Source organism: Rhineura floridana, chromosome 6 (assembly GCF_030035675.1).
Source record: "Rhineura floridana isolate rRhiFlo1 chromosome 6, rRhiFlo1.hap2, whole genome shotgun sequence".
Classification (NCBI taxonomy): domain Eukaryota; kingdom Metazoa; phylum Chordata; class Lepidosauria; order Squamata; family Rhineuridae; genus Rhineura; species Rhineura floridana.
Window position 1 is genome coordinate 99,234,429 of NC_084485.1, and position 19,529 is coordinate 99,253,957.

The window sequence follows — 19,529 nt, forward strand, 5'->3', positions numbered from 1 at the left end:
GCAACAAACTTGTCTCAAGTTTATACTCGGTTGTCAGTATTTATATGAGGGATGAGGAAAACACATCGACCCCCCCCTCGCAACTTTTCTGACTGCACTATTGTTTTATTATCTTATTCTGGGATGTTTAGTGATTGGGGGAACTATATAAAAGTGCTTTGCAGGACTGGAGGATGTCAAATGATTTGCCCTCCCCCATTAATATGATCAGAGAAAGTAAGTCCCACTGACTGCAATATGATTTACTTCTAAGCAGGGATTATTAGGACTACAGACTTCAAAGTATTTTGGAGGAACTGCCCTGTTGAAGGTTGCTTTATAACTTCGGCTGTAAAGTGTTTTACTTTGCTTAACCAGTGCATTAGTTACTCGCAGGTGTGTATGGACTATGTATTTGGGAAGCATGTTTGGCGTTTGTTCCCCTTTTAATTTACTGGGACCAGCCAAAGTTAAAAGCATAAAAGTTAAAAGTCTCATTATTTATTTGAGTTACAGTATTAACCGCGTACTAAAATCTATCACGTTTAAATCAGTGGGACTGGAAAGGACTTGACTTTGACAGAATAGTACCCAACGGGTGAAATCTGCATATGTACAGGAATGAAAACGGGAAGAATAGTGAGGGAAGATTGTAAAACTTGTGTGTGTGTGTGTGTGTGTGTGTGTAAACGCGCGCACGCGCAGGTATGCATCGTGTATTTCCTTTTTTTCCTCCTTCCTGTACAGAACTTGAGAGAATTAGGAGATCTAACTTGCTGCTTGGAAGCCTGGCCATATTTCTCTAGACCGGAGCGCTCAAGTCCAACACAACCGCTTGTGTTTGAAATAGCCTCTGGCAGCCCTTAGCTGTGTAAAACCCACATCTTCAGCCATGTAGGAGGTCCTTTAGTCCTCTTTGGAAAGTAGCTGGCAATGGCAATGGCAATGGTATGGGCTTTTCGAAGCGCTTCGGAAGGACTTTACCGCAAAGTCCTTAAGGTCGCTCCTTTAAAACGGAAGTTGGGAAATCTTCACATTGGGTAATGGACTCAAACGGGTCACAGCTTCTCAGGGGGCAGAACTCCGCTTTAGTTTTCGTAGGCTTGCAGTCAGATTTCACAGAGACAAGACAGCGAAATCCCCAGTCGAAAAGTAACTGGAAGAAACTACCCTACTCTGACTAGGGGGGGGCGGGGGGGCGCGGAGACGACCTCCAATTGCTTTAAAGTAAAGGTAGTTACTGGAGCGGGGAGGGAATGGCGTGAAAATTAATGATGAGTTCTGACTTCATTTGCTCACTGATCGAGCGATCCTCCAAAGTGATTCTGCTCTGGAGTAGCCCCATTTTCGACCAGTGGAACTAATCCCGAGGAAGTGGTTTAAAGATCCCTGCCCAAAAAGTTTTTAAATCATATTAATGCGATTTCCCGTTAAGTCTCTCATTGATATATATTCAAGATGGTCCGTATAAGTGAACCCTTCGCGACTTAATTTATATATCTAAGAGGATTTCACTGAGGCTGGCGAGGTAAAAGTTTCTGCAAATAAAACATTGTAAATGCAATGCCGGGCAACGTGCCAGGTAGAATATGGATAGGGGGGTTCATGGCAGAAAGTCTTTTCACAGAGACATATACCATTTCACGGTAGCAGCCTATAGCACTTTTCGAAGTTCCCATTTTAAATAGACACGTTGGCTTGAGTCAGATCTTTGTCTGCTGTGTTTTTAATGAAGCGATCTTCTTTAAGTGTATTTTACCGTCTCTCCCTCCCCCAGCTTTTTGTTGTATCTCTTTTTATATTCTCAGAACGATGAATGTACGTGGGGACTCCCCCCTCCCCCCCCCTCCCCCCCTTGTTGTGGAACCTTCCTGAAAAAGCATTTTCATGGGCTTGAAACAAGATATGTGCCTCTTTTGAGGAGAGAAGCTTAAATTTGCATTATGCTCGTGCTTTCTCTGGCTACGCAATGTGTGTGTGTGTGTGTTTATGAGAGAAAAAGAAAGAGAAAGGGCGCGCGCGGATGTGAGAGCATTTTTGTGTAGGTTTCTTGGGAGGGGGTGGGGAAGGCGAGGAGTGAGCGGATGTGAAAGGCTCAGTGCTGAACTTGGATGCAACGTCTGCCTAGAGGGCGCAAACAATCATCCCACGTCCAAAAGTCTTACGAAGGGCGCCAAAAGTTACTTAAGATAATATTGCTAACCACAAAGAGCTGGAAATCGTACTGCAAAGCTGTCTGCCAGCAACGACAGCACAGCCAAGGGCCCGATCCTGCCTCACTGACAAATCACCCTTCGTTTGTCTGTTTTGTCCTTTAAGGAAAATCATAAAACATCTCCTTAACCATATATATACATATGTATGCATTATTTGTATATGTATATGCATTTACACACATGTACACTCACAGAGAGATGTTTCATTGTGTGTGAGACTGCAGAATGGTTATCTGTGGTGGGAAACATTAGTATATTTGTAAATGCACTTGTTCTCTGTCGCTAAAATATATCCTGCCCACATTTTGGTCTTATAAAATACCATTCCCACCTAACTTGTCTGCCTATTCACACGACTGTTGGGCACTATGGTGAAAGTGCTTGAAAAGCATGCTGGGCTCTAAGTCTGTGACTAACCAGTTGTGCATTCACTGCCATGTGCAGATTCCACTGTCAGCTCACCATTACAAACACCACTTTCCCAGTATTTGTGGTGGCATTGCCATACTTTCCAAATCCTCTGCATGGTGGCAAATGCAGTGACTAGCTGCCCTGGCCTGGTTGAGAGCAGGCACATGCAGAACTGTCTAGTGGCTGCTATGTGCTGAATTGGCTGTGGGAGTAAGCAATATGTCTAAAATACATACAGGATACAAAGCGGGTGAAGGTACAAGTTCCACTGGAACACCAGCTAGTCTTGGGGATAGTGGGGAGGATGACTAAAAAGAAAGACATGCTAGGGAATAAGTGGAAAGTCATAAATAGTAGATGGGGCTTTTACACTTCAGTACTTTCGTCAGCTATTTTTCCTCAATGTTTTAGCTCTTTATGAGACTGTCAGCCAGAAAGTTCTGTCGAGGAAACTTGGAAAGCTGAAAGATCCCAGCAAATGTTTAGTTAGGTGTGTTTCCATGTCATTATTTCACTGACAGGTATTGGGCCATACTTTTTATTTTTTAAAAGGTCTGAATGAAAACTAAAGCTAATCTTGCAGTTAGATTCGATATCTGCAATCTGCAAATGATAATTTTAGTGAAGCACTCAACCTGGGAAAAGGAAGAGCCTCTAGAGCACAAAGATAAAAGTAATATAGTGACTTAGGCCTCCTCCCTTAATAACCTTGGGCAATGTATTTTCCTCTAAAAGTCCTCACAGTATTTTAAAAGGGTTCCTAACATTCTTAACTTTTAAACACCTAAATCTCTGCTCCACAACAGAAGACATGAATGCTGTATGTGGTATATCTTGTGGTATTCTCTTCCTCTTTAGGTTTTTTTATGAAAGGTTGTGGATATGTAAGTGTCTGAAAGCTGCAGCTTTTGGGAAAATGAAAGGAAGACCAGAGAGGATGCCACGGAAGTAAGTCTAGAGAAAAGACATAAGACTCAATAAAAGAAAAAGTTGGCTGACTGGAAACTTTCCAAACCCCCAAAACCAAACCTTTTCTTGTGCCAAAACAATGCATTATAAGATAAATAAAGGACAGAAGGCTCAATTCAAAGCTGAAGCAGATTTAAGTAGTAACTTTATTGCTTGAGGGTTGCAATGCAGTCATGAAGTTGTGCATTATTAGTAAAATAAGCATTATTGGCTATAAAGTATCCTAAGTTAAAAAAAAATTCATATGCCAAGAGCTGGAAAGTTCTGAACAAATGTGTCTGGCTCTGCTGTCAGCTAGTGATCATGGTCTTATGTAAAGCCATCCATACAAATATATCTATGATTATTAGAAGTGTATACTAATGCCTAATTACCCTTCATATTTAAACAAAACAATATAGAAAGACCCACCCCTTAGAGCTTCACTGTGGGACATGATTCCTGGAAAAACAATTTTTAAAGCTTCAAATCTACAGGGCATAATGACTTGTCTTTCAGTTCTTAGAAAAGTGTTCTTTGTATCTATATGCATTGCATGGATACATACCTATATCTAGGAATCGTACTGCTTCTGTAATATTTTGAAAGCTTCTGATCAAGATCTCTCTGCATGAGATGAATGATGAAAGTTTAGTCAAAAGTCCTTAAGACGATCTCCTTGAAGGTCTTGGGGGAAAGAAGGGGGGCGGGGGAGAGAGAGAGAGAGAGAGAGTTGGTGGGGGAGGGGAGAGCGGGATAGCCAGAAATGTGGAAAAGTAGTTTTGTTTGCTTAAGCACATCCTGTATAGCCTATAGCCGCTCGGGAAGCCCGCGTGCAAACGGCTCCTGACTGCGTTACCCAGTAATGCACTGAGAGCAGGGATCGGGGATAGGGAGGGCTGGCCGAGCAGTAGCACTGCAGCCCCCCTCCCCCGGGCAAGGCAGCGAGCGAGCTGCTGCTGCTGCTGCTGCTGGTGGTGGTGGTGGAGCGGTGCAGAGCGGAGCAGAAGCTGGAGGCACGCCGGCAGGTTCCCGGGGAAGCTGGAGCCTGGGGCTTTCGGCTGCTGTAGTCGAGAAGCGCGCGGGGAGGGGGAAGTGTGCACTATGCCTTTAACGCCTGGGTACAGTAGACATGTATAGTGTGTAGTGTAGGGAAACTCTAGGCGGGGTTAAAGTTCAGCTCATGGAGCTGATCAGCGCTGGCTGCAGTTTAGCAGAGTTGGAAATGTGAAAGCAAGAAGCAGCCTCGATTCTCCCCCCTCTTTCTTTTTTTCTCTCTCTCTCTTTTCTCTCTTTCTCCCTCTCTCCCTCCCTCCCTTTCTCTCTCTCCCTCTCCCTCACACACCTCCAAGCCACAACTCCCCCCCCAGCAATCATGTATTCTCCTCTCTGTCTTACCCAGGTAAGAAGCTATTTGGATTCATTTTGGGAGAGGGAGAGGGCTTTTGGGGGGGTGTATGTGCGTTGCGGCGGGAGGGGGCGTAGAGGGCGGGAGGGCGAAATCCAGCGTGCGGAAAGTAACTTTCTTTCCCATTAGGTTACATTCCTGCTCTTGTACGGCCATTTGTGTAGACACATGGCTAATGGCGCCTAGTTATTAAGGATTTAATTAATATTGGGGTGCGTGAGTGTTTCTGTTGGAGAAAAGTGGTGGCTGGCGGTGGCTGGAGCGGGTCGTACTGGAATTCAGTGTGTGCTTGTGTGTGTGTTTTAGGACGATCTGCACGTGTTTAGCCGTCTTGCAACCCATTGCATGCTTGGTCATCTGAAATCAATGCTTACTGTTTGTACATGAATGCATGGAAATTGAACAGCACAACACAGACACAGTTAGGTGTTTTGTGTTTTGTTTCTAAAGTATAGGATGAAGTAACTGCGTGCTGCATGCATCCCCCGCCCCACATTGCTGGAGCTGTATTGCTTTACCTCCCTAAACTCCTCGCACACTTTTTTGTTGTTGTTCAGCAGCCTCGGGTTTGTATCGCTTGTGGTTTTGCTTGCGAGCGGCTCTCTGTGTTTGAGTCCAAGGCAGAGACGTAGAGCTATAGAGATGCATTGCACCTATGCCTTGATCTTGCCCTTCTATGCATTGAACCGGGCTTTGAAGGATACCAACAGGCTTAAGTTAATCCACGCTGCGCTGCTTGCTGGAGCCCCGTGCTGTTGCTGCTCCTGCTGCTGCAGCACCTCCTGCTTTTCCTTCTTTTCCGTTAGTCCCGTACACAACCCAGTTCAGGATCCTCGGAGTGCACTGCGGTCGTCGCATCGCCTGTCCAGCTTCTGGAGAAGTCTCCGAAGGGCAATCCCGACTCAGATCTGCCTAGCCGGCTGCCTTGAACGTGCCTTGTCACTTGCTGGGGTGTCACATTTGCCTGGGGTTGTTTCCTTTGGGAAGCTGGGTTTGCAACGTCCTGCCTGGGGAAAGAGGAGGTGCGGGAGGGAGTCGCTTTTTGCAGAAAGTTGCTTGATCTCTTTTGTTTGCAGCGCAGCTCTAAGTTCCTCGTGGGTGGAAAATAATTTCAAACGTGATTCCCAACCCCCCAACTCTACCTCGCGCCTCCCCAGGTCTCCTCACCTTGCATTCCTCTGAATCTGAAGGGTTATGTGCCTGACGCCTATGCAACATATGGGAGGCTGCGACTTAAGAATCCAGACAACTTTCCTTTCTAGCCTCCAACACAATCCCACCCACCCCCATGTGCCCCCCCGCCATAGAAAACTCTTCTGCTGCGCCAAATCTTCAGATAACATCCACACCCCACACCCTCTTTCTCTGATTTATTTTCACAATTTAAAACCACAAATCTTGCCCCAAGATGTATTTCTATTTTTATAAACTCCTTCCCTTCCCGGGTAGAAGTTTGTTGCCTTCCAGTCTTAAATGGTGAAGCCGGGAAGTTTCTACTGAATTCAAATAAAGTTCATTCCTTCACATTTCTGGCACGGAGTGCTATTACACACCTTCAGTTAGCAGGATGTGATGATGATTTCAGGGTGAAACCCTTTAGGACACAAACCTCCAATATTATTTCCTGCCTTTGTATGTGTTTTTATTTGTGTGTGAATATATTTTCAAGGAGGGGAAGGGGATTCACAGTACATTTTTCAAGATGACCACCAAAGCTTAGGTATGGATATGGATAACTTTTAGAAGCGACACTCAGTAACTGACAGAGCCATCCCACCCTAACCTTGAATTTGCAACCAAAATTGCTACACGATACAGCTTAACCATGTTAACAATCTCAAAAATCGATTATAAGTCAATATCACCAGCATATACTTTAAAATGTGCTTGAGGCTTCTCAAAAACTAGCTCTAGCAAAAAGTTTTGGCTTACTTAATGGAGAACTCAGGCTAGATCTCTCTCCCCTCCCTGTCCCCATTGATTTATTTACATAGGATAGTAAAAGGGTTTCCGCCCCCTCTTTAAAACACATGCACACACCTACCTCAAGCTGTCTACTCCCCCTCCCCCCTTAAATGCATACTGTATGTGGATCTCTGGTTTTTAGTAGGCCCAGCCATACAGTATGAAGCTTTCAGATGTATTTCCTTTTTATCTCTTCTACAAGTGACATAAGAGTCATTTTGCTGCAAAGCACTTTGCATTTTCATTGAACATTTGGAAATAGTGTCTAGGTATTCAAAGGCATCTTTATAGAAAGAACCTACCAAGAGAGTTTCATATATAGAGGCAGTTAACGTATAAACCATGTTCTACAGCTATGAAAAGCCTAAGTAGTTGTATTAACATTTTAAAACTCCTGTCTTCTTTAAATTTGTCTAGTATGATTTAAAACATAATCGTAAAGCACATATACCCCGCTAATGGAACTGGAAGACTAGACAAAGTACCTGTTAAAGGGTTATCTACTCCCTGATCCCTGCCCCACTCCGCTATAGGTGATTTACCTACTTGCTGTTTATCAGATACTGTCTTAGCTTTACATTAACAGCTCATCATAGATTTACAGGCAAATATATGTAGACTTATGTCTTATAGAAATATTAATGCTGTGAGAGTTTACAGAGCTGGCTAACTTTCAAGCAGAGCAGCATAAATGTATTTCCAAAGACTGCTAGGATATAGTGCGCTTTTATTTAAGGGGGAGCAGGCTTAGATTCTCTCCTTTTTTCTTTTTCTTTTTGGTTGCCCTTTCTCATTTACCATTATACATCAGGAATATTTTTATTCTATGAACCAGCCTTTAGCTTCACAGTTGTGGCCAGGTGCTTATTGAAGCACAATATAAAGGATTTATAAACTCACTTTTGTCCTCCCCCCCCCTTGCAAATGCTGGAAGACATATATGTGAAGCCTGTGATATTTAAAGCAATTTTCCTTGTTCAAAAGCTACTTATTAAACTTTTTGAGAACTTTTGGTTCTAATCCTTAGGAAAAGTATGCCATGATTCCTTTTTGTCTTTGAGTCTTTTAAAGTGATTCTGTGGATATACCTGGGCATTGTTAAATGTACCAGGAAAACCTTGGCAGCCCAACAACCATATTGTAACACAAAATATAAAGCAGTAATTCATCTTGGTTATATATTCTGCTCCTTTTCTAAGACCTTCACAGTGAAATTTGGGAGGTGTGGCTTTTTAAAAGAAGGTATATTTGTAAGTTAGGTGGATTTTTTTAAAAACAATAAACCTCTCATACCATTTTGAGAAATCTTACTTGAATAGGAGTGCACTATATTAACAGTGATGAATCTCTTAACTGTATTATCATTGTAAAGCCGTTCAGTGGTTTTTCAGACTTTTAGATAGATCTTTTTGCTATCTTCTGCCTTTTTCAAGCATACGCTATTGGCTCGGCTTTACAATAGAGTAAAAGAAGTATAGTTTGAAGGACTTCATCTTAGAGCCAGGAAGGCTGAAATCATATAAGATTAGTTAACAAGATTGTAAAAAACCCCACAAAACACTCCCTACCCCACAAAAAAACAGCTTTTAGGATAAAGCCAAGATGATATCAGCATAAAACTTTGAAGTGGTCATTTATTTTGGAATGAATTATTTTAGCAAATATTTCTTACGGCATAGAACATAAACATTATAAAAGGCCCCATTTGTAGTGCTCTTGACTGTTCTAAACTGTATCTCTATGTGGAAAAGGACTCAAAATGTGTGGTATCCTGCATAATAGCTTTGACTGGCAGCCTCTTAGTGATGCATTTGGGGTTTTGTGTGTGTGTGTTTTTAAAAAAGTTCATTTTTGAAAGTGCAGGCAAGTATGATTACTTCTGCCTTTTCTCATTCCCCCTTCCCTTTGATGTACTTATTGAAACTGCCATTATCATAATATTTCTTTTGTACTTTGAAATACAAAGAACTGTTTTTCAGGGTAGGGACAGAAATCATTATTTTGTGAAATGTTTATTTTAAATGTTAGAGCCATCTAAACATTCATGGAAACGTCTATTTCTTTCATGTATAGCAATATGCTTCTGCCACTTTCTGTAGTTTCTAAGAATCTTTTCTATTGGCATATGTAACATAATGCCATTGGTCTGTTATACTTTAGATACAGTATATAGTAATTAACCATTTGTGGGCCAAAGTGGAAGAGAACATGAGGTCCAAATTGCGACAGTTTTGCGAATCGTTTGGGCTTTTTTTCTTTCATGCCTGTATTTGCTTGAGCAGAAGAGAGGCTTTCGAAAGAATTAAATAAGGATGCTCCTTTCAAAGATATTTTGAAATTATTTTGATAACAGTTATAGTTACACGTTTCATAAATCAAGAGATTAAACTAGACAAGAAGTTGCTAGTATCTTTGCTACATATGAATGTGTACTTTTATGCATAGGAAAAATAACAGGTTTTCTTCTAGTAGGTAAAAACATATGTAGGGAGTGATCACCTCTTCCAAATACAAGCCAATTTCAATGTGAGAAATAATTGCATTTCACAGTTATGTATTTGCAGGATCAGACATTTAAATTGCACATATTTTTATTATAGGTACTTTTGGAACTAATTACATGCATATAAACAATATACACAACCATTATAATACATTTCCGGTCACCGCGTGGCTTTTGCAGCATTTGCAGTATGCACGCCTTTATTTAAAAGTTTACTCTGTGACCTTGCTTGAGAGAAACTTTTAAATGTTGTTTTCTATTTTTATAAAAGGGCAAATTGAAGTTATATATATATATATATATATATATATAAAGTCAATTATTTATTAATTTTTTAAAGCTGTAGCAATCCTGGGTTGTTGTTTGTTTATTTTTTAATAATACTTACCTAATCTGTATACAAACGTTCTACCTTCCCAGGTTCTTTTTAACATTTTTTAAAAAATGTAAATAAAAGAGAAACGTAACTCACAGGATGTTAAAACACACTGTACTATTTTTGTTTCACATATAAAAACCAGAGAAGCTTTTCAAAAATCCATATTTTGAAGATTTTACTACATAGGTTTGAAAAATGACATTTTATGTTGCTTTATTTATATAATAATCATATATTTGATTCTATTTATGTAGTCTCAATTGAAATTCTATTACATTACAGGCTGATGCTCAAAATTGCATCTTAGGAAAATGTTTTTACTGTACATCAGATTTTCACATAGCAATATTGATTGGCATCCAGATGTTTGTTTTGCCAAATTGATGGGCATATGCTATACTGGCCACACCATTCACAGAAGGGTCAGGGAAACAGCAAAGAAAGATATTCCTGCTTTGAAATTGGATTACAGTCACAAAAAATTGATTGCCAATCTCATATTGCTGATTCTGGAGTTGTCTATTGACTTAAATGAAACTATTGTAAAGTCAGTGATCTGAGGCTTATAGCCTTACATCCTGATCTGAAGTACATTTGTTTAGAAGTCTGTCCCATGGACTTTAGTAGGACTTATTTCTGAGCAAATGTGATTAGGATTGGCGCGCCAGGATGCTTTCAGCACTTTGTTTAAGCAGTTTTGTCTTATTTTTTTAGAATGAGGCCTTGTGACTACAGAAAATTAGGTGCTTTGATACATTTTAGTGATTTTTTCTATTTGTTTCAAAAATGTATGTCAAGTCTTTAAATGCTTTGCTTTTACCTGGTGCATCCACTCCAATGATTTCCTGCTTATAAATTAATGTGACCTACTAAGGAAACAAACAGACCCTTCATGATGTCAGTTATTCTTCATTGTAATTCTTCATTTTAATTCCTTCCAGGATGAATTTCATCCCTTCATTGAAGCACTTCTTCCTCATGTCCGAGCATTTGCATACACGTGGTTCAACCTACAAGCTCGAAAGCGAAAATATTTTAAAAAACATGAGAAACGCATGTCAAAAGAAGAAGAGAGAGCTGTAAAGGATGAATTGCTAAGTGAAAAACCTGAGGTCAAACAAAAATGGGCATCCAGACTTCTGGCAAAACTACGGAAAGACATCAGACCTGAGTATCGGGAGGATTTTGTTCTAACTGTCACAGGGAAAAAACCTCCATGTTGTGTTCTTTCCAATCCAGACCAGAAGGGCAAGATGAGAAGAATTGACTGCTTACGCCAGGCAGATAAAGTCTGGAGGTTGGACCTTGTTATGGTGATTTTATTTAAAGGTATTCCGCTTGAAAGTACTGATGGCGAACGCCTTGTAAAGTCCCCCCAGTGCTCAAATCCAGGGCTGTGCGTACAGCCGCATCATATAGGGGTTTCTGTTAAGGAACTCGATTTATATTTGGCATACTTTGTGCACGCAGCAGGTAAGTGCCTTTATCCCAAGTTGTCCAACTTTGAATAACTTTTGAAGATTGTGAACCAAATGGTTAGGCCAATGAGTCTGTGCTTGCACTTGAGCATATAACACGCATCTACCATCTTGGTTGGCAGTGTGGCTGTAAGGTGTTTGAAGCTGTAATGGTGGCTGAAGTAGTGGAAAGGATGTAGATATACCGTGTAGGATTGCGGAACTGTCCCCAAAAGATAACTGTGTGGGGGGAAAGGATTTCTTTACATTGTAATTAATATTTTGCATGCATGAAACTTATTCATAAGTTTAACTGCAGTGTGAAGACGGAGACTATATTTACAAAATAGTTCTGGCCTGGTTAAAGATTGGAAATTAGGATGCTGTGGGCTTCTGAGAAACTATTTTGCTAGACATGTTCAAATGAGGCTACTTTGTGGGAAAAAATTAATAACTAAAAAAATGTTACAAGCCCAATCTGTAAAATGGTTAAGTATCCAAAACTTGGCCACGCTAAAAAAGCAACGGGCAAAGACTGATGACTCCTCACATATATAGACAAACTGTTTATTTTAACAGCCATGGATAAAGGAAACATCTGCCTAATGAAGGAGGAAAAATCAAAAGAAAGTTCCTGGTAACTGCTGCCTTTAGGTAGAATATTACTCCTTTTAAAGGATGGGTTGTTAGTTTCACAATGTGACATTCAGGAAAATGTATATGCATTGTTTGCAGCTCTAATACAAAATAATGTTTTCTGTGAATATCATATATGTGCAGCTAGTGATAAGCACTGATACTGAACAAAATAATATAAGGTTCAATATGTATTTTCCTATAATCTTCTTGTTGTAGGCATATTCTTGTTGTAGGCATATTTGTAGCTTCTCTGTGATTGGACTTAACATTGGCAGCAGCTTGACCTTTCAAAGCAAGCCTCTGGTCTTACTGGGGCCCAGATATATCAAGATTTCATTTTGGATCAGATTGGAGAGGAAATTCAATAATTCAAAGCTTAATAATTTTTGATATGTTAAATGCATGTATATGTATTTCTGATCTAGCATTTTTTAGGTGCTAGGTATGTTGGTGGCTGTTGGATGGTCTTCTGCAAAATGGAAATCAGTCTTTGTTGTGTCATATCTTGTCATGTAGTAATGTTTTAAGGAATTATTGGCATATACATTTATGAAGAGAAGCTTCAGTTTTTGTGCTTTTGTACTAGAAAGGATGGATTTTAGTTTGCATTTGTATGCAATGCTGTTATTTACACTGTGTACTTATGATGAATGAAGCATCCAGAAATACTGGAGAAGATGTGATCTGTTTCTGAAGTACTGTGATGTAGAGGCTTTCATCTAGCTTTTTAAAAAAAGAAATAGCAATGCTATGTTTCAATAATTAAGAATAACTGTCTACAATAGAATGTAGCCCCAGTGTCATTGTAGGATTTTCGGTGAGACTTTATAGGTGTGTACATTGCGCTGGACTACAAATATGGAAAGTTGGTGAATCAATTAACAATTTAAAATACAGATGTAGAACCGGCTTCACTAAAATGCTTGATGCTAATAGCATGTTACAAACTATCTTTATACAACTGTTGACTCAGGATGTGCATTTTGGATTGATTTTTCAAATAATCCATGATAATTAATTGAAAGTAGTTATAGAGATTACAAATACTCATAGTATCACCTTAACAAAGTTACTAATGCAAGTAGGCATAATATAATCAATTCCTTCCATTTATATGAATTATCTATATAAAAATCGGGCAATATTCTGTGGCACTTCCATGTTGCTATGCTGTGGAGCCTAGTAAATCTGGAAATAAGCATCTTCTTGAGTTTTGAACATGCTGATAGTCATTGTAATTATATTTTCATTCATAGGTTGAATGCTTTTGGGGGAAGTATTGATCTTTGTAGGTCCTTTTAAAATGTTTTTTTTTCTGTGGCTATATTACACTAATTTTTAGTTCTTTGCATTGTAGAAAATATTTCAGTAAGACTATGTACAGAATAAGGTAATAATAATTTGCATCATTATCAGGCAACCTTCATTGTGTGTGTGTTAGAGGGGAATGGTTGTAGTTTCTTTTTCGCTTGGATGTATCCCAGACTCCTTTGTTAAACCTGAATGTTGGCCAAGTTAATAGTGATTGGTTGTTGCAGAGCTGCAGTAATGGCAACTTATACAGTATGCGCAACAAGAGCATTTCAAAACTAAATCTTTGGGGCCCTTTGTCTTCAGATCATCCTGATTTGCTTTAAGAGATTTACTGATCTTTTAGATATGGTGAGCAACTTGCCAATAAAAATGTATAAATAATAGGTAGGTTGGTCAATATACGTACTGCTAAGTTGATGAACATCTTCGATAACCCCAAAGGTTTGCAAACAGAAAATGTTTTTTCTACTCAAAAGTTTTGAGAAGTTGCCAGTGTTGGCAGGAGGTTCAGACTCTGTGATTTCACATATATGTCAAAGCCATTGTGGACTTTTCACTGAGTGCTATTATTTCATGTACTGTTCCAAGATACTTTTAATTCTTGATTTCTGCAGTAAGATATCCCTTTCCTTCTTAAATACTTATTTAAAACTATTGCTTAGAGTCCTTTTTTGCTTCTTCTCATTTGCAAGAAAACTAGTGCCCAAATTTAGATAATGCTCCTTCTTCTGAAGTAGTCTGAGCCACAAAAACAAATTATTATTCTAAGGAAATGGGATCTAAAATTTGGCACTTATGTGAGCTAGTTTGCATATTGAAGGAAAACGGAGAATATAAGCATCTTATGAGCAAGATTGTGGCTAAAGTGTACTGAAATTAAAATACTGGTTTCAATTTGGAGTTTTAGCTAAAAAAATAAAAAAGCAGGCAGAGTAGTGCTACCTTTAACTTTGGATTGCTTTTCTCCTCTCAGTTCTCCAGCCTATGTATCAAATGACAAATTGGAAACTGTTGTGGCAAACAGTATTCTTTGTGGGCGTATAATCCCAAAGTAAATTTATGACCAGCCCTTTACCAGATGATCTGTATCAGAATCTGCAATATAGTAGGCACGTGGCAGGGTCACCATTTAAGTTGTTAGGGTCATAACCTTCGCCACCAGGCATTTGACCTCTGAGATAAAGTTAACCTTTGTTCATTAGTAGGCACTCAAGCGAGAACTTCCTTGTTTTTTACTGCAGCAGAGCAACTTCAGCTAACATGATCACATTGTAAAAAAGGGATTCTAAGCTCATGTATTCGGTTCTGTGAGAGGTTAAAGATTTTCCTGTTTGTTTTTTGAAGATTTTTCTAATGGACAAAGCCAGCTTGTGTTTTGTTGGCCACACGCAAAATATGATTTTTTGACCATTATCTGTTTTAGACATGATTTTAACAGCATAAGCCTATGCATGTTTACTCAGAAGTAAGTCCCAGTCGTCAGCAGGGTTTACTCCTTAGTAAGTATGTTTAGGTTTGCAGCCTAAGCTTAGCAAATGCTTGAAATCCAGATTTATATATAATTGCAGAAGATGTTTAAAATGCCTAATTAAAATTTAAAAATGATATATTACAACAATGTGTTATTTAAACTAGGCTTTTTTTCTATAGAGAACTGAGGCCAAAGTAGCGACAAACCCAATTTAATTTTGGTAGCTGTGAAAAGTTAGTTCTGGAGATAAGTGACTGGGTAATATAAAGTGCACCTTTTCTTCAACCTGAAATAAAACAATATTCAGTATTAATTGGGAGGGTGGTGATATTTACCCTTAGGCTAGTAAAGGTGCACCTTGTGAAACAGACTAAATATTCATTCATGAAGCATAGTGGGATTAGTTTGCGATAGGCTGGATCCCTTCGTTCTAAATCTGAAATGTACATAATTTCACATTGTATACTTCTAGTAAAACTGATAATTATTATAGTCATCCTGATCATAGTTACGAGACCATTTGTTATTTATCAGTAATGTGAAAGCTGTTGTAATAACACTGTACACTTTAAACAGAGCTGGCAATCGTTGATATCTTCTTACAAAAAGTGTATCTTTTCCATATAAAATACTCTGATCACACCGCATTATTCCATATAACTATGTGGCGGTGCTACTTTTTCTAATTATTTAGCCTTTCAAAAACAGTTCTTTTTCTGATTCTGTGTTTATAATTTCATTTAAATCAAAGGAAAATAAATGCAATTTCTTAGGTATGATGCCTTTTCATTGGTTTGTGACCGCTGTTGCCATTCTATCATATGGCAGTACATTTATACATGATTTGCTGATTAACCAGATGGCCATAGTAACAGATTGAGAACCTGCTTCCTACTGCTGAAAAGTATGTGTAAGATCATGTGTAAGCTTTTAGTTTCTCCCCAGATGAATTAGAAATGGCTATTAGGACCGTATGTGTTGGATAAAAGAAGACTCACTATAAAGATAATCATATTCCATTCTAAACTTAATCTGTCATTTTAGTGCCTTCCTGTGCATGACTACTCAGAAGAAAGTTGGTTTTAGTTCAGTAAGACTTACTTCCAAATGTTAAGCATCCAGATCACGGTCTTGTCCTCATTTATTGGATGAGTTTCAGTTGGTGCAGCTTGAGGATGTTGACAAGATCCTTGGACTGGTGCGGGCGACCACGTCTGTGCTGGATCCTTGCCCCTCTTGGCTGGTGAAAGCTGGCAGGACCGGAACCAAGGACTGGGCCAAGGAGGTAATTAATGCCTTTTTGTGAGAGGGAGTGGTCCCTGACTGCCTAAAAGCGGCGGTAGTGAGACCGCTCCTGAAGAAACCCTCCTTGGACCCAGATAACTTGAACAACTATAGACCTGTGGCGAATGTTCCGTTCCTGGGCAAGGTTCTGGAACGGGTGGTGGCCGGCCAGCTCCAGGGGCTCTTGGATGACACTGATTATCTCGATCCGTTTCAATCCGGTTTTAGGCCTGGATTTGGTACCGAAACAGCCTTGGTCGCCCTGTATGATGACCTTTGTCGGGAGAGGGACAGGGGGAGTGTGACCCTGTTGATTCTCCTTGATCTCTCAGCTGCTTTTGATACCATCGACCATGGTATCCTTCTGGGAAGGCTCACGGAGTTGGGAGTTGGGGTAATGCTTGGCACTGGCTCCGCTCCTACTTGGTGGGTCGTCAACAGAAGATAGTGCTTGGGGAACACTGCTTGACACCCTGGACTCTCCATTGTGGAGTCCCACAGGGATCAGTACTGTCCCCCATGCTTTTTAACATCTATATGAAGCCGCTGGGTGCGGTCATCAGGAGTTTTGGAGTGCGTTGTCACCAGTACGCTGATGACACACAACTTTATTTCTCCTTTTCATCTTCCTCAGGTAAGGCTGTTAACGTACTAAACCGTTGCCTGGCCGCGATAATGGATTGGATGGGAGCTAACAGACTGAAGCTTAATCCAGACAAGACCAAGACGCTGTTAGTGAGTGCTTTCTCTGCCCAGATGGTGGATGTTCACCCTGTTCTGGATGGGGTTACACTCCCCTTGAAAGAACAGGTTCGTAGCTTGGGAGTTCTTTTCGACCCTTCCCTGTCTCTTGAGGCTCAGGTAGCCTTAGTGGCACGGAATGCTTTCTACCATCTCCGATTGGTAGCCCAGCTACCTCCCTATCTGGACAGTGACGACCTTGCCTCAGTCGTTCATGCTCTGGTAACTTCTAGATTGGACTACTGCAATGCACTCTACGTTGGGCTGCCCTTGAAGACAGTTCGGAAACTACAGTTAGTCCAGAATGCAGCGGCCAGATTGTTGACGCGGACCAGAAGGTCCGCTCATATAACACCTGTTCTGGCCCGTCTGCACTGGCTTCCTATTTGTTTCCGGGCTAAATTCAAAGTGCTGGTTTTGACCTATAAAGCCTTACACGGCATGGGACCGCAATACCTGGTGGAGCGCCTCTCCCAATATGAAACTGCCCGTACACTGCGCTCAACATCTAAGGCCGTCCTCCGAGTACCATCCCATCGAGAAGCTCGGAGGGTGGTGACTAGAAATAGGGCCTTTTCGGTTGTGGCCCCTGAATTGTGGAATGGTGTGTCCGATGAGGTGCGCCTGGTGCCGACGCTGCTATCTTTTCGGCGCCAGGTGAAAACCTTTTTATATTCCCAGGCATTTTAATGTGTACTATTAATATTTATTGATGTATTTTGCTGCTGTTTTGATTTTTGTTTACGTCTGTTTGGTTTGATTCCATTGTATTATTGTATTTATATATTTTCTGATTGTTTTATTGTTATGTACACCGCCCAGAGAGCCCTTGGGCTTAGGGCGGTATATAAATTAAATTAAATAATAAACAAATAAATAAATAAATTATAGGGCTGCAACCTAGGTGTGCCAAATTCTCACTATCTGAATCCTATTCCATACAGAGACGTCCATGGGGGAAAATGTTTGGGAACCACTGTTCTACAGCATCTTTTCACTATTGTGGAAAGTGCAGCAGCCCATGTGTGGGTATCTGTGTGAGCACTACACATTGACTCTGTATGTATGCTGGAGACATGGGATCAGGGTGTATGTGGGCAATCTAGAAATAACTAGTGGTGCTTAAGTGTGTGCTTGTCCCATTGATTTCATTGGAACTGCAGTGCACAGCTTTCTCTGGATTTTTCTGGATTTCTATATATGTGCCATAGGCACAGCATATTTTCCTCAGTATGTGACTGCATATATCCCTTTTATGAGAGCCAGTGTGACCTAGTGGTTAGTGTGTTGGACTGTGACCTGGGAGACCAGGGTTCAAATCCCCACACAGCCATGAAGCTCACTGGGTGACCTTGGGCCAGTCACTGCCTCTCAGCCTCAGAGGAAGGCAATGGTAAACCACCTCTGAATACTGCTTACCATGAAAACCCTATTCATAGGGTTGCCATAAGTTGGAATCGACTTGAAGGCTTCATTTCCGTTTTCATCCCTTTTATAAAGCTAGTCGCTTTCTGCTTTAGCTTAACCAAGCTATATGAGTTGCTGACTCCATGCGGTGGTACAGCTTCTTCTGCAAGATGCTCTTTAACTCTCCCTTATTTGCTGCCTGCTTTGTGAGAAGTTCCAGTTTCATATTGCTGTCTGTGGGGAAATAAAAGAGCATGCATACCCCAGCCAACATAGCAGCTCATGAGAGAAAAGAGATGCATTATATTTTGATACAGGAATATTTTCCCTCCAAAGAAATTTTAAGAGTATCTTGTCCCTTCAGGGATTGTTATCTGGTATCTTGAGAACTGGAAACAGCTGTAGGGACAAAACAATAACAGAGCTGTCCGGTGTATTAACACTTCAGTCTCTCTTGATTATGCTCCTCCTCTATCCCTTCAAGATCCTTGTGCTGCTCTATACAACTGAGACACTTGTTCCCAACTCTTTCCAGTCACGCTTCTGAAGCTCTTGCTGTTGGTCCAAATACCCCTTGGGAATGACTGTTTCATGATACGGTGAAGCAAGGGATCCCTCCTGTTTTTATAACTCCATCAAGAATTCCAGTATGCTCAGAACCCAGTTTCCGGGTCTAGCCCTTGACTTTGATGTGACAAACAACTAGATCTGTACTGTTTCTAATCTTAACCGTTGAAAGCCTTATATTACACTCTGGGATCCAGCACCCCATTTAAGAACCACTGCTTTACAGTACAGTGTTGAAATGGATCCATATTCATTGGAACTTTGTTTTGGTAAGTGGAATAGTAGTTTGTACTGCTGGCTGTAACAGACAGTGGTTGACAGAAGCAGGATTTAGATGGGGACAACTGCATTCTCCCTGCTGCTGAAATTGAGATGGTAAGCATCCATGCTAATTTGAACCCTAACAGTAGTGGAACTTATGAGTGTCTGCTACATCATGAACTGCTGGCACCAGTTCAGTCATGTGGCTAAGCTTTCTTCAAAACAGAAACAAATAAAGCTGAGCAGCATATAGACATTTAATGTTTGTTAGAATGCTTCTAGGTGTTTTCAGGAAAGAAGTATTGCATGATTTAAATGCTGTTTCCTGTGTCCTGAAATAGCAGATATACCCAATCAGAAAAAAGAGCTCCTAGTGTAAATGTGAAGAGAAATCTTTGAGTGGTCATTGCATTTATAGCCATGAGGCTAGTTCAGTAGTATGAAAGTTGCCCAATGCTGCTGGCCAGGCCTAACTTGTCTTCTGTACTTTTTATATTTCCCTTCTTTTCCACCCAGCGATGAATAGCATTAATTTAAATCTATTTAAGGCGAATGTGGGAGAAACCACAATCTTTGTTG

The 19,529-nt window shown here is 40.4% G+C and overlaps 1 protein-coding gene across 8 annotated transcripts in view; it reads left to right on the forward strand.

The window, feature by feature from the left end:
• The first annotated feature begins 279 nt into the window (after positions 1 to 279).
• Positions 280 to 19,529, forward strand: part of NFIA (nuclear factor I A) — a 446,003-nt gene continuing 426,753 nt past the window's right edge. For 2 of the 8 annotated variants that reach the window (XR_009763556.1, XM_061633240.1), the window contains exons 1-2: positions 4,412 to 4,956; positions 10,751 to 11,282. Coding sequence is in view for 6 of the 8 variants with exons in the window: in XM_061633240.1 (XP_061489224.1) it covers positions 4,930 to 4,956; positions 10,751 to 11,282 (559 nt within the window). In the remaining 2 variants the exon portion in view is untranslated. Of the gene's footprint in view, positions 376 to 4,410; positions 4,957 to 10,750; positions 11,283 to 19,529 lie in introns of those variants that run through there. The other 6 variants (XM_061633238.1, XM_061633239.1, XR_009763557.1 and 3 more) reach the window with 6 other exon arrangements.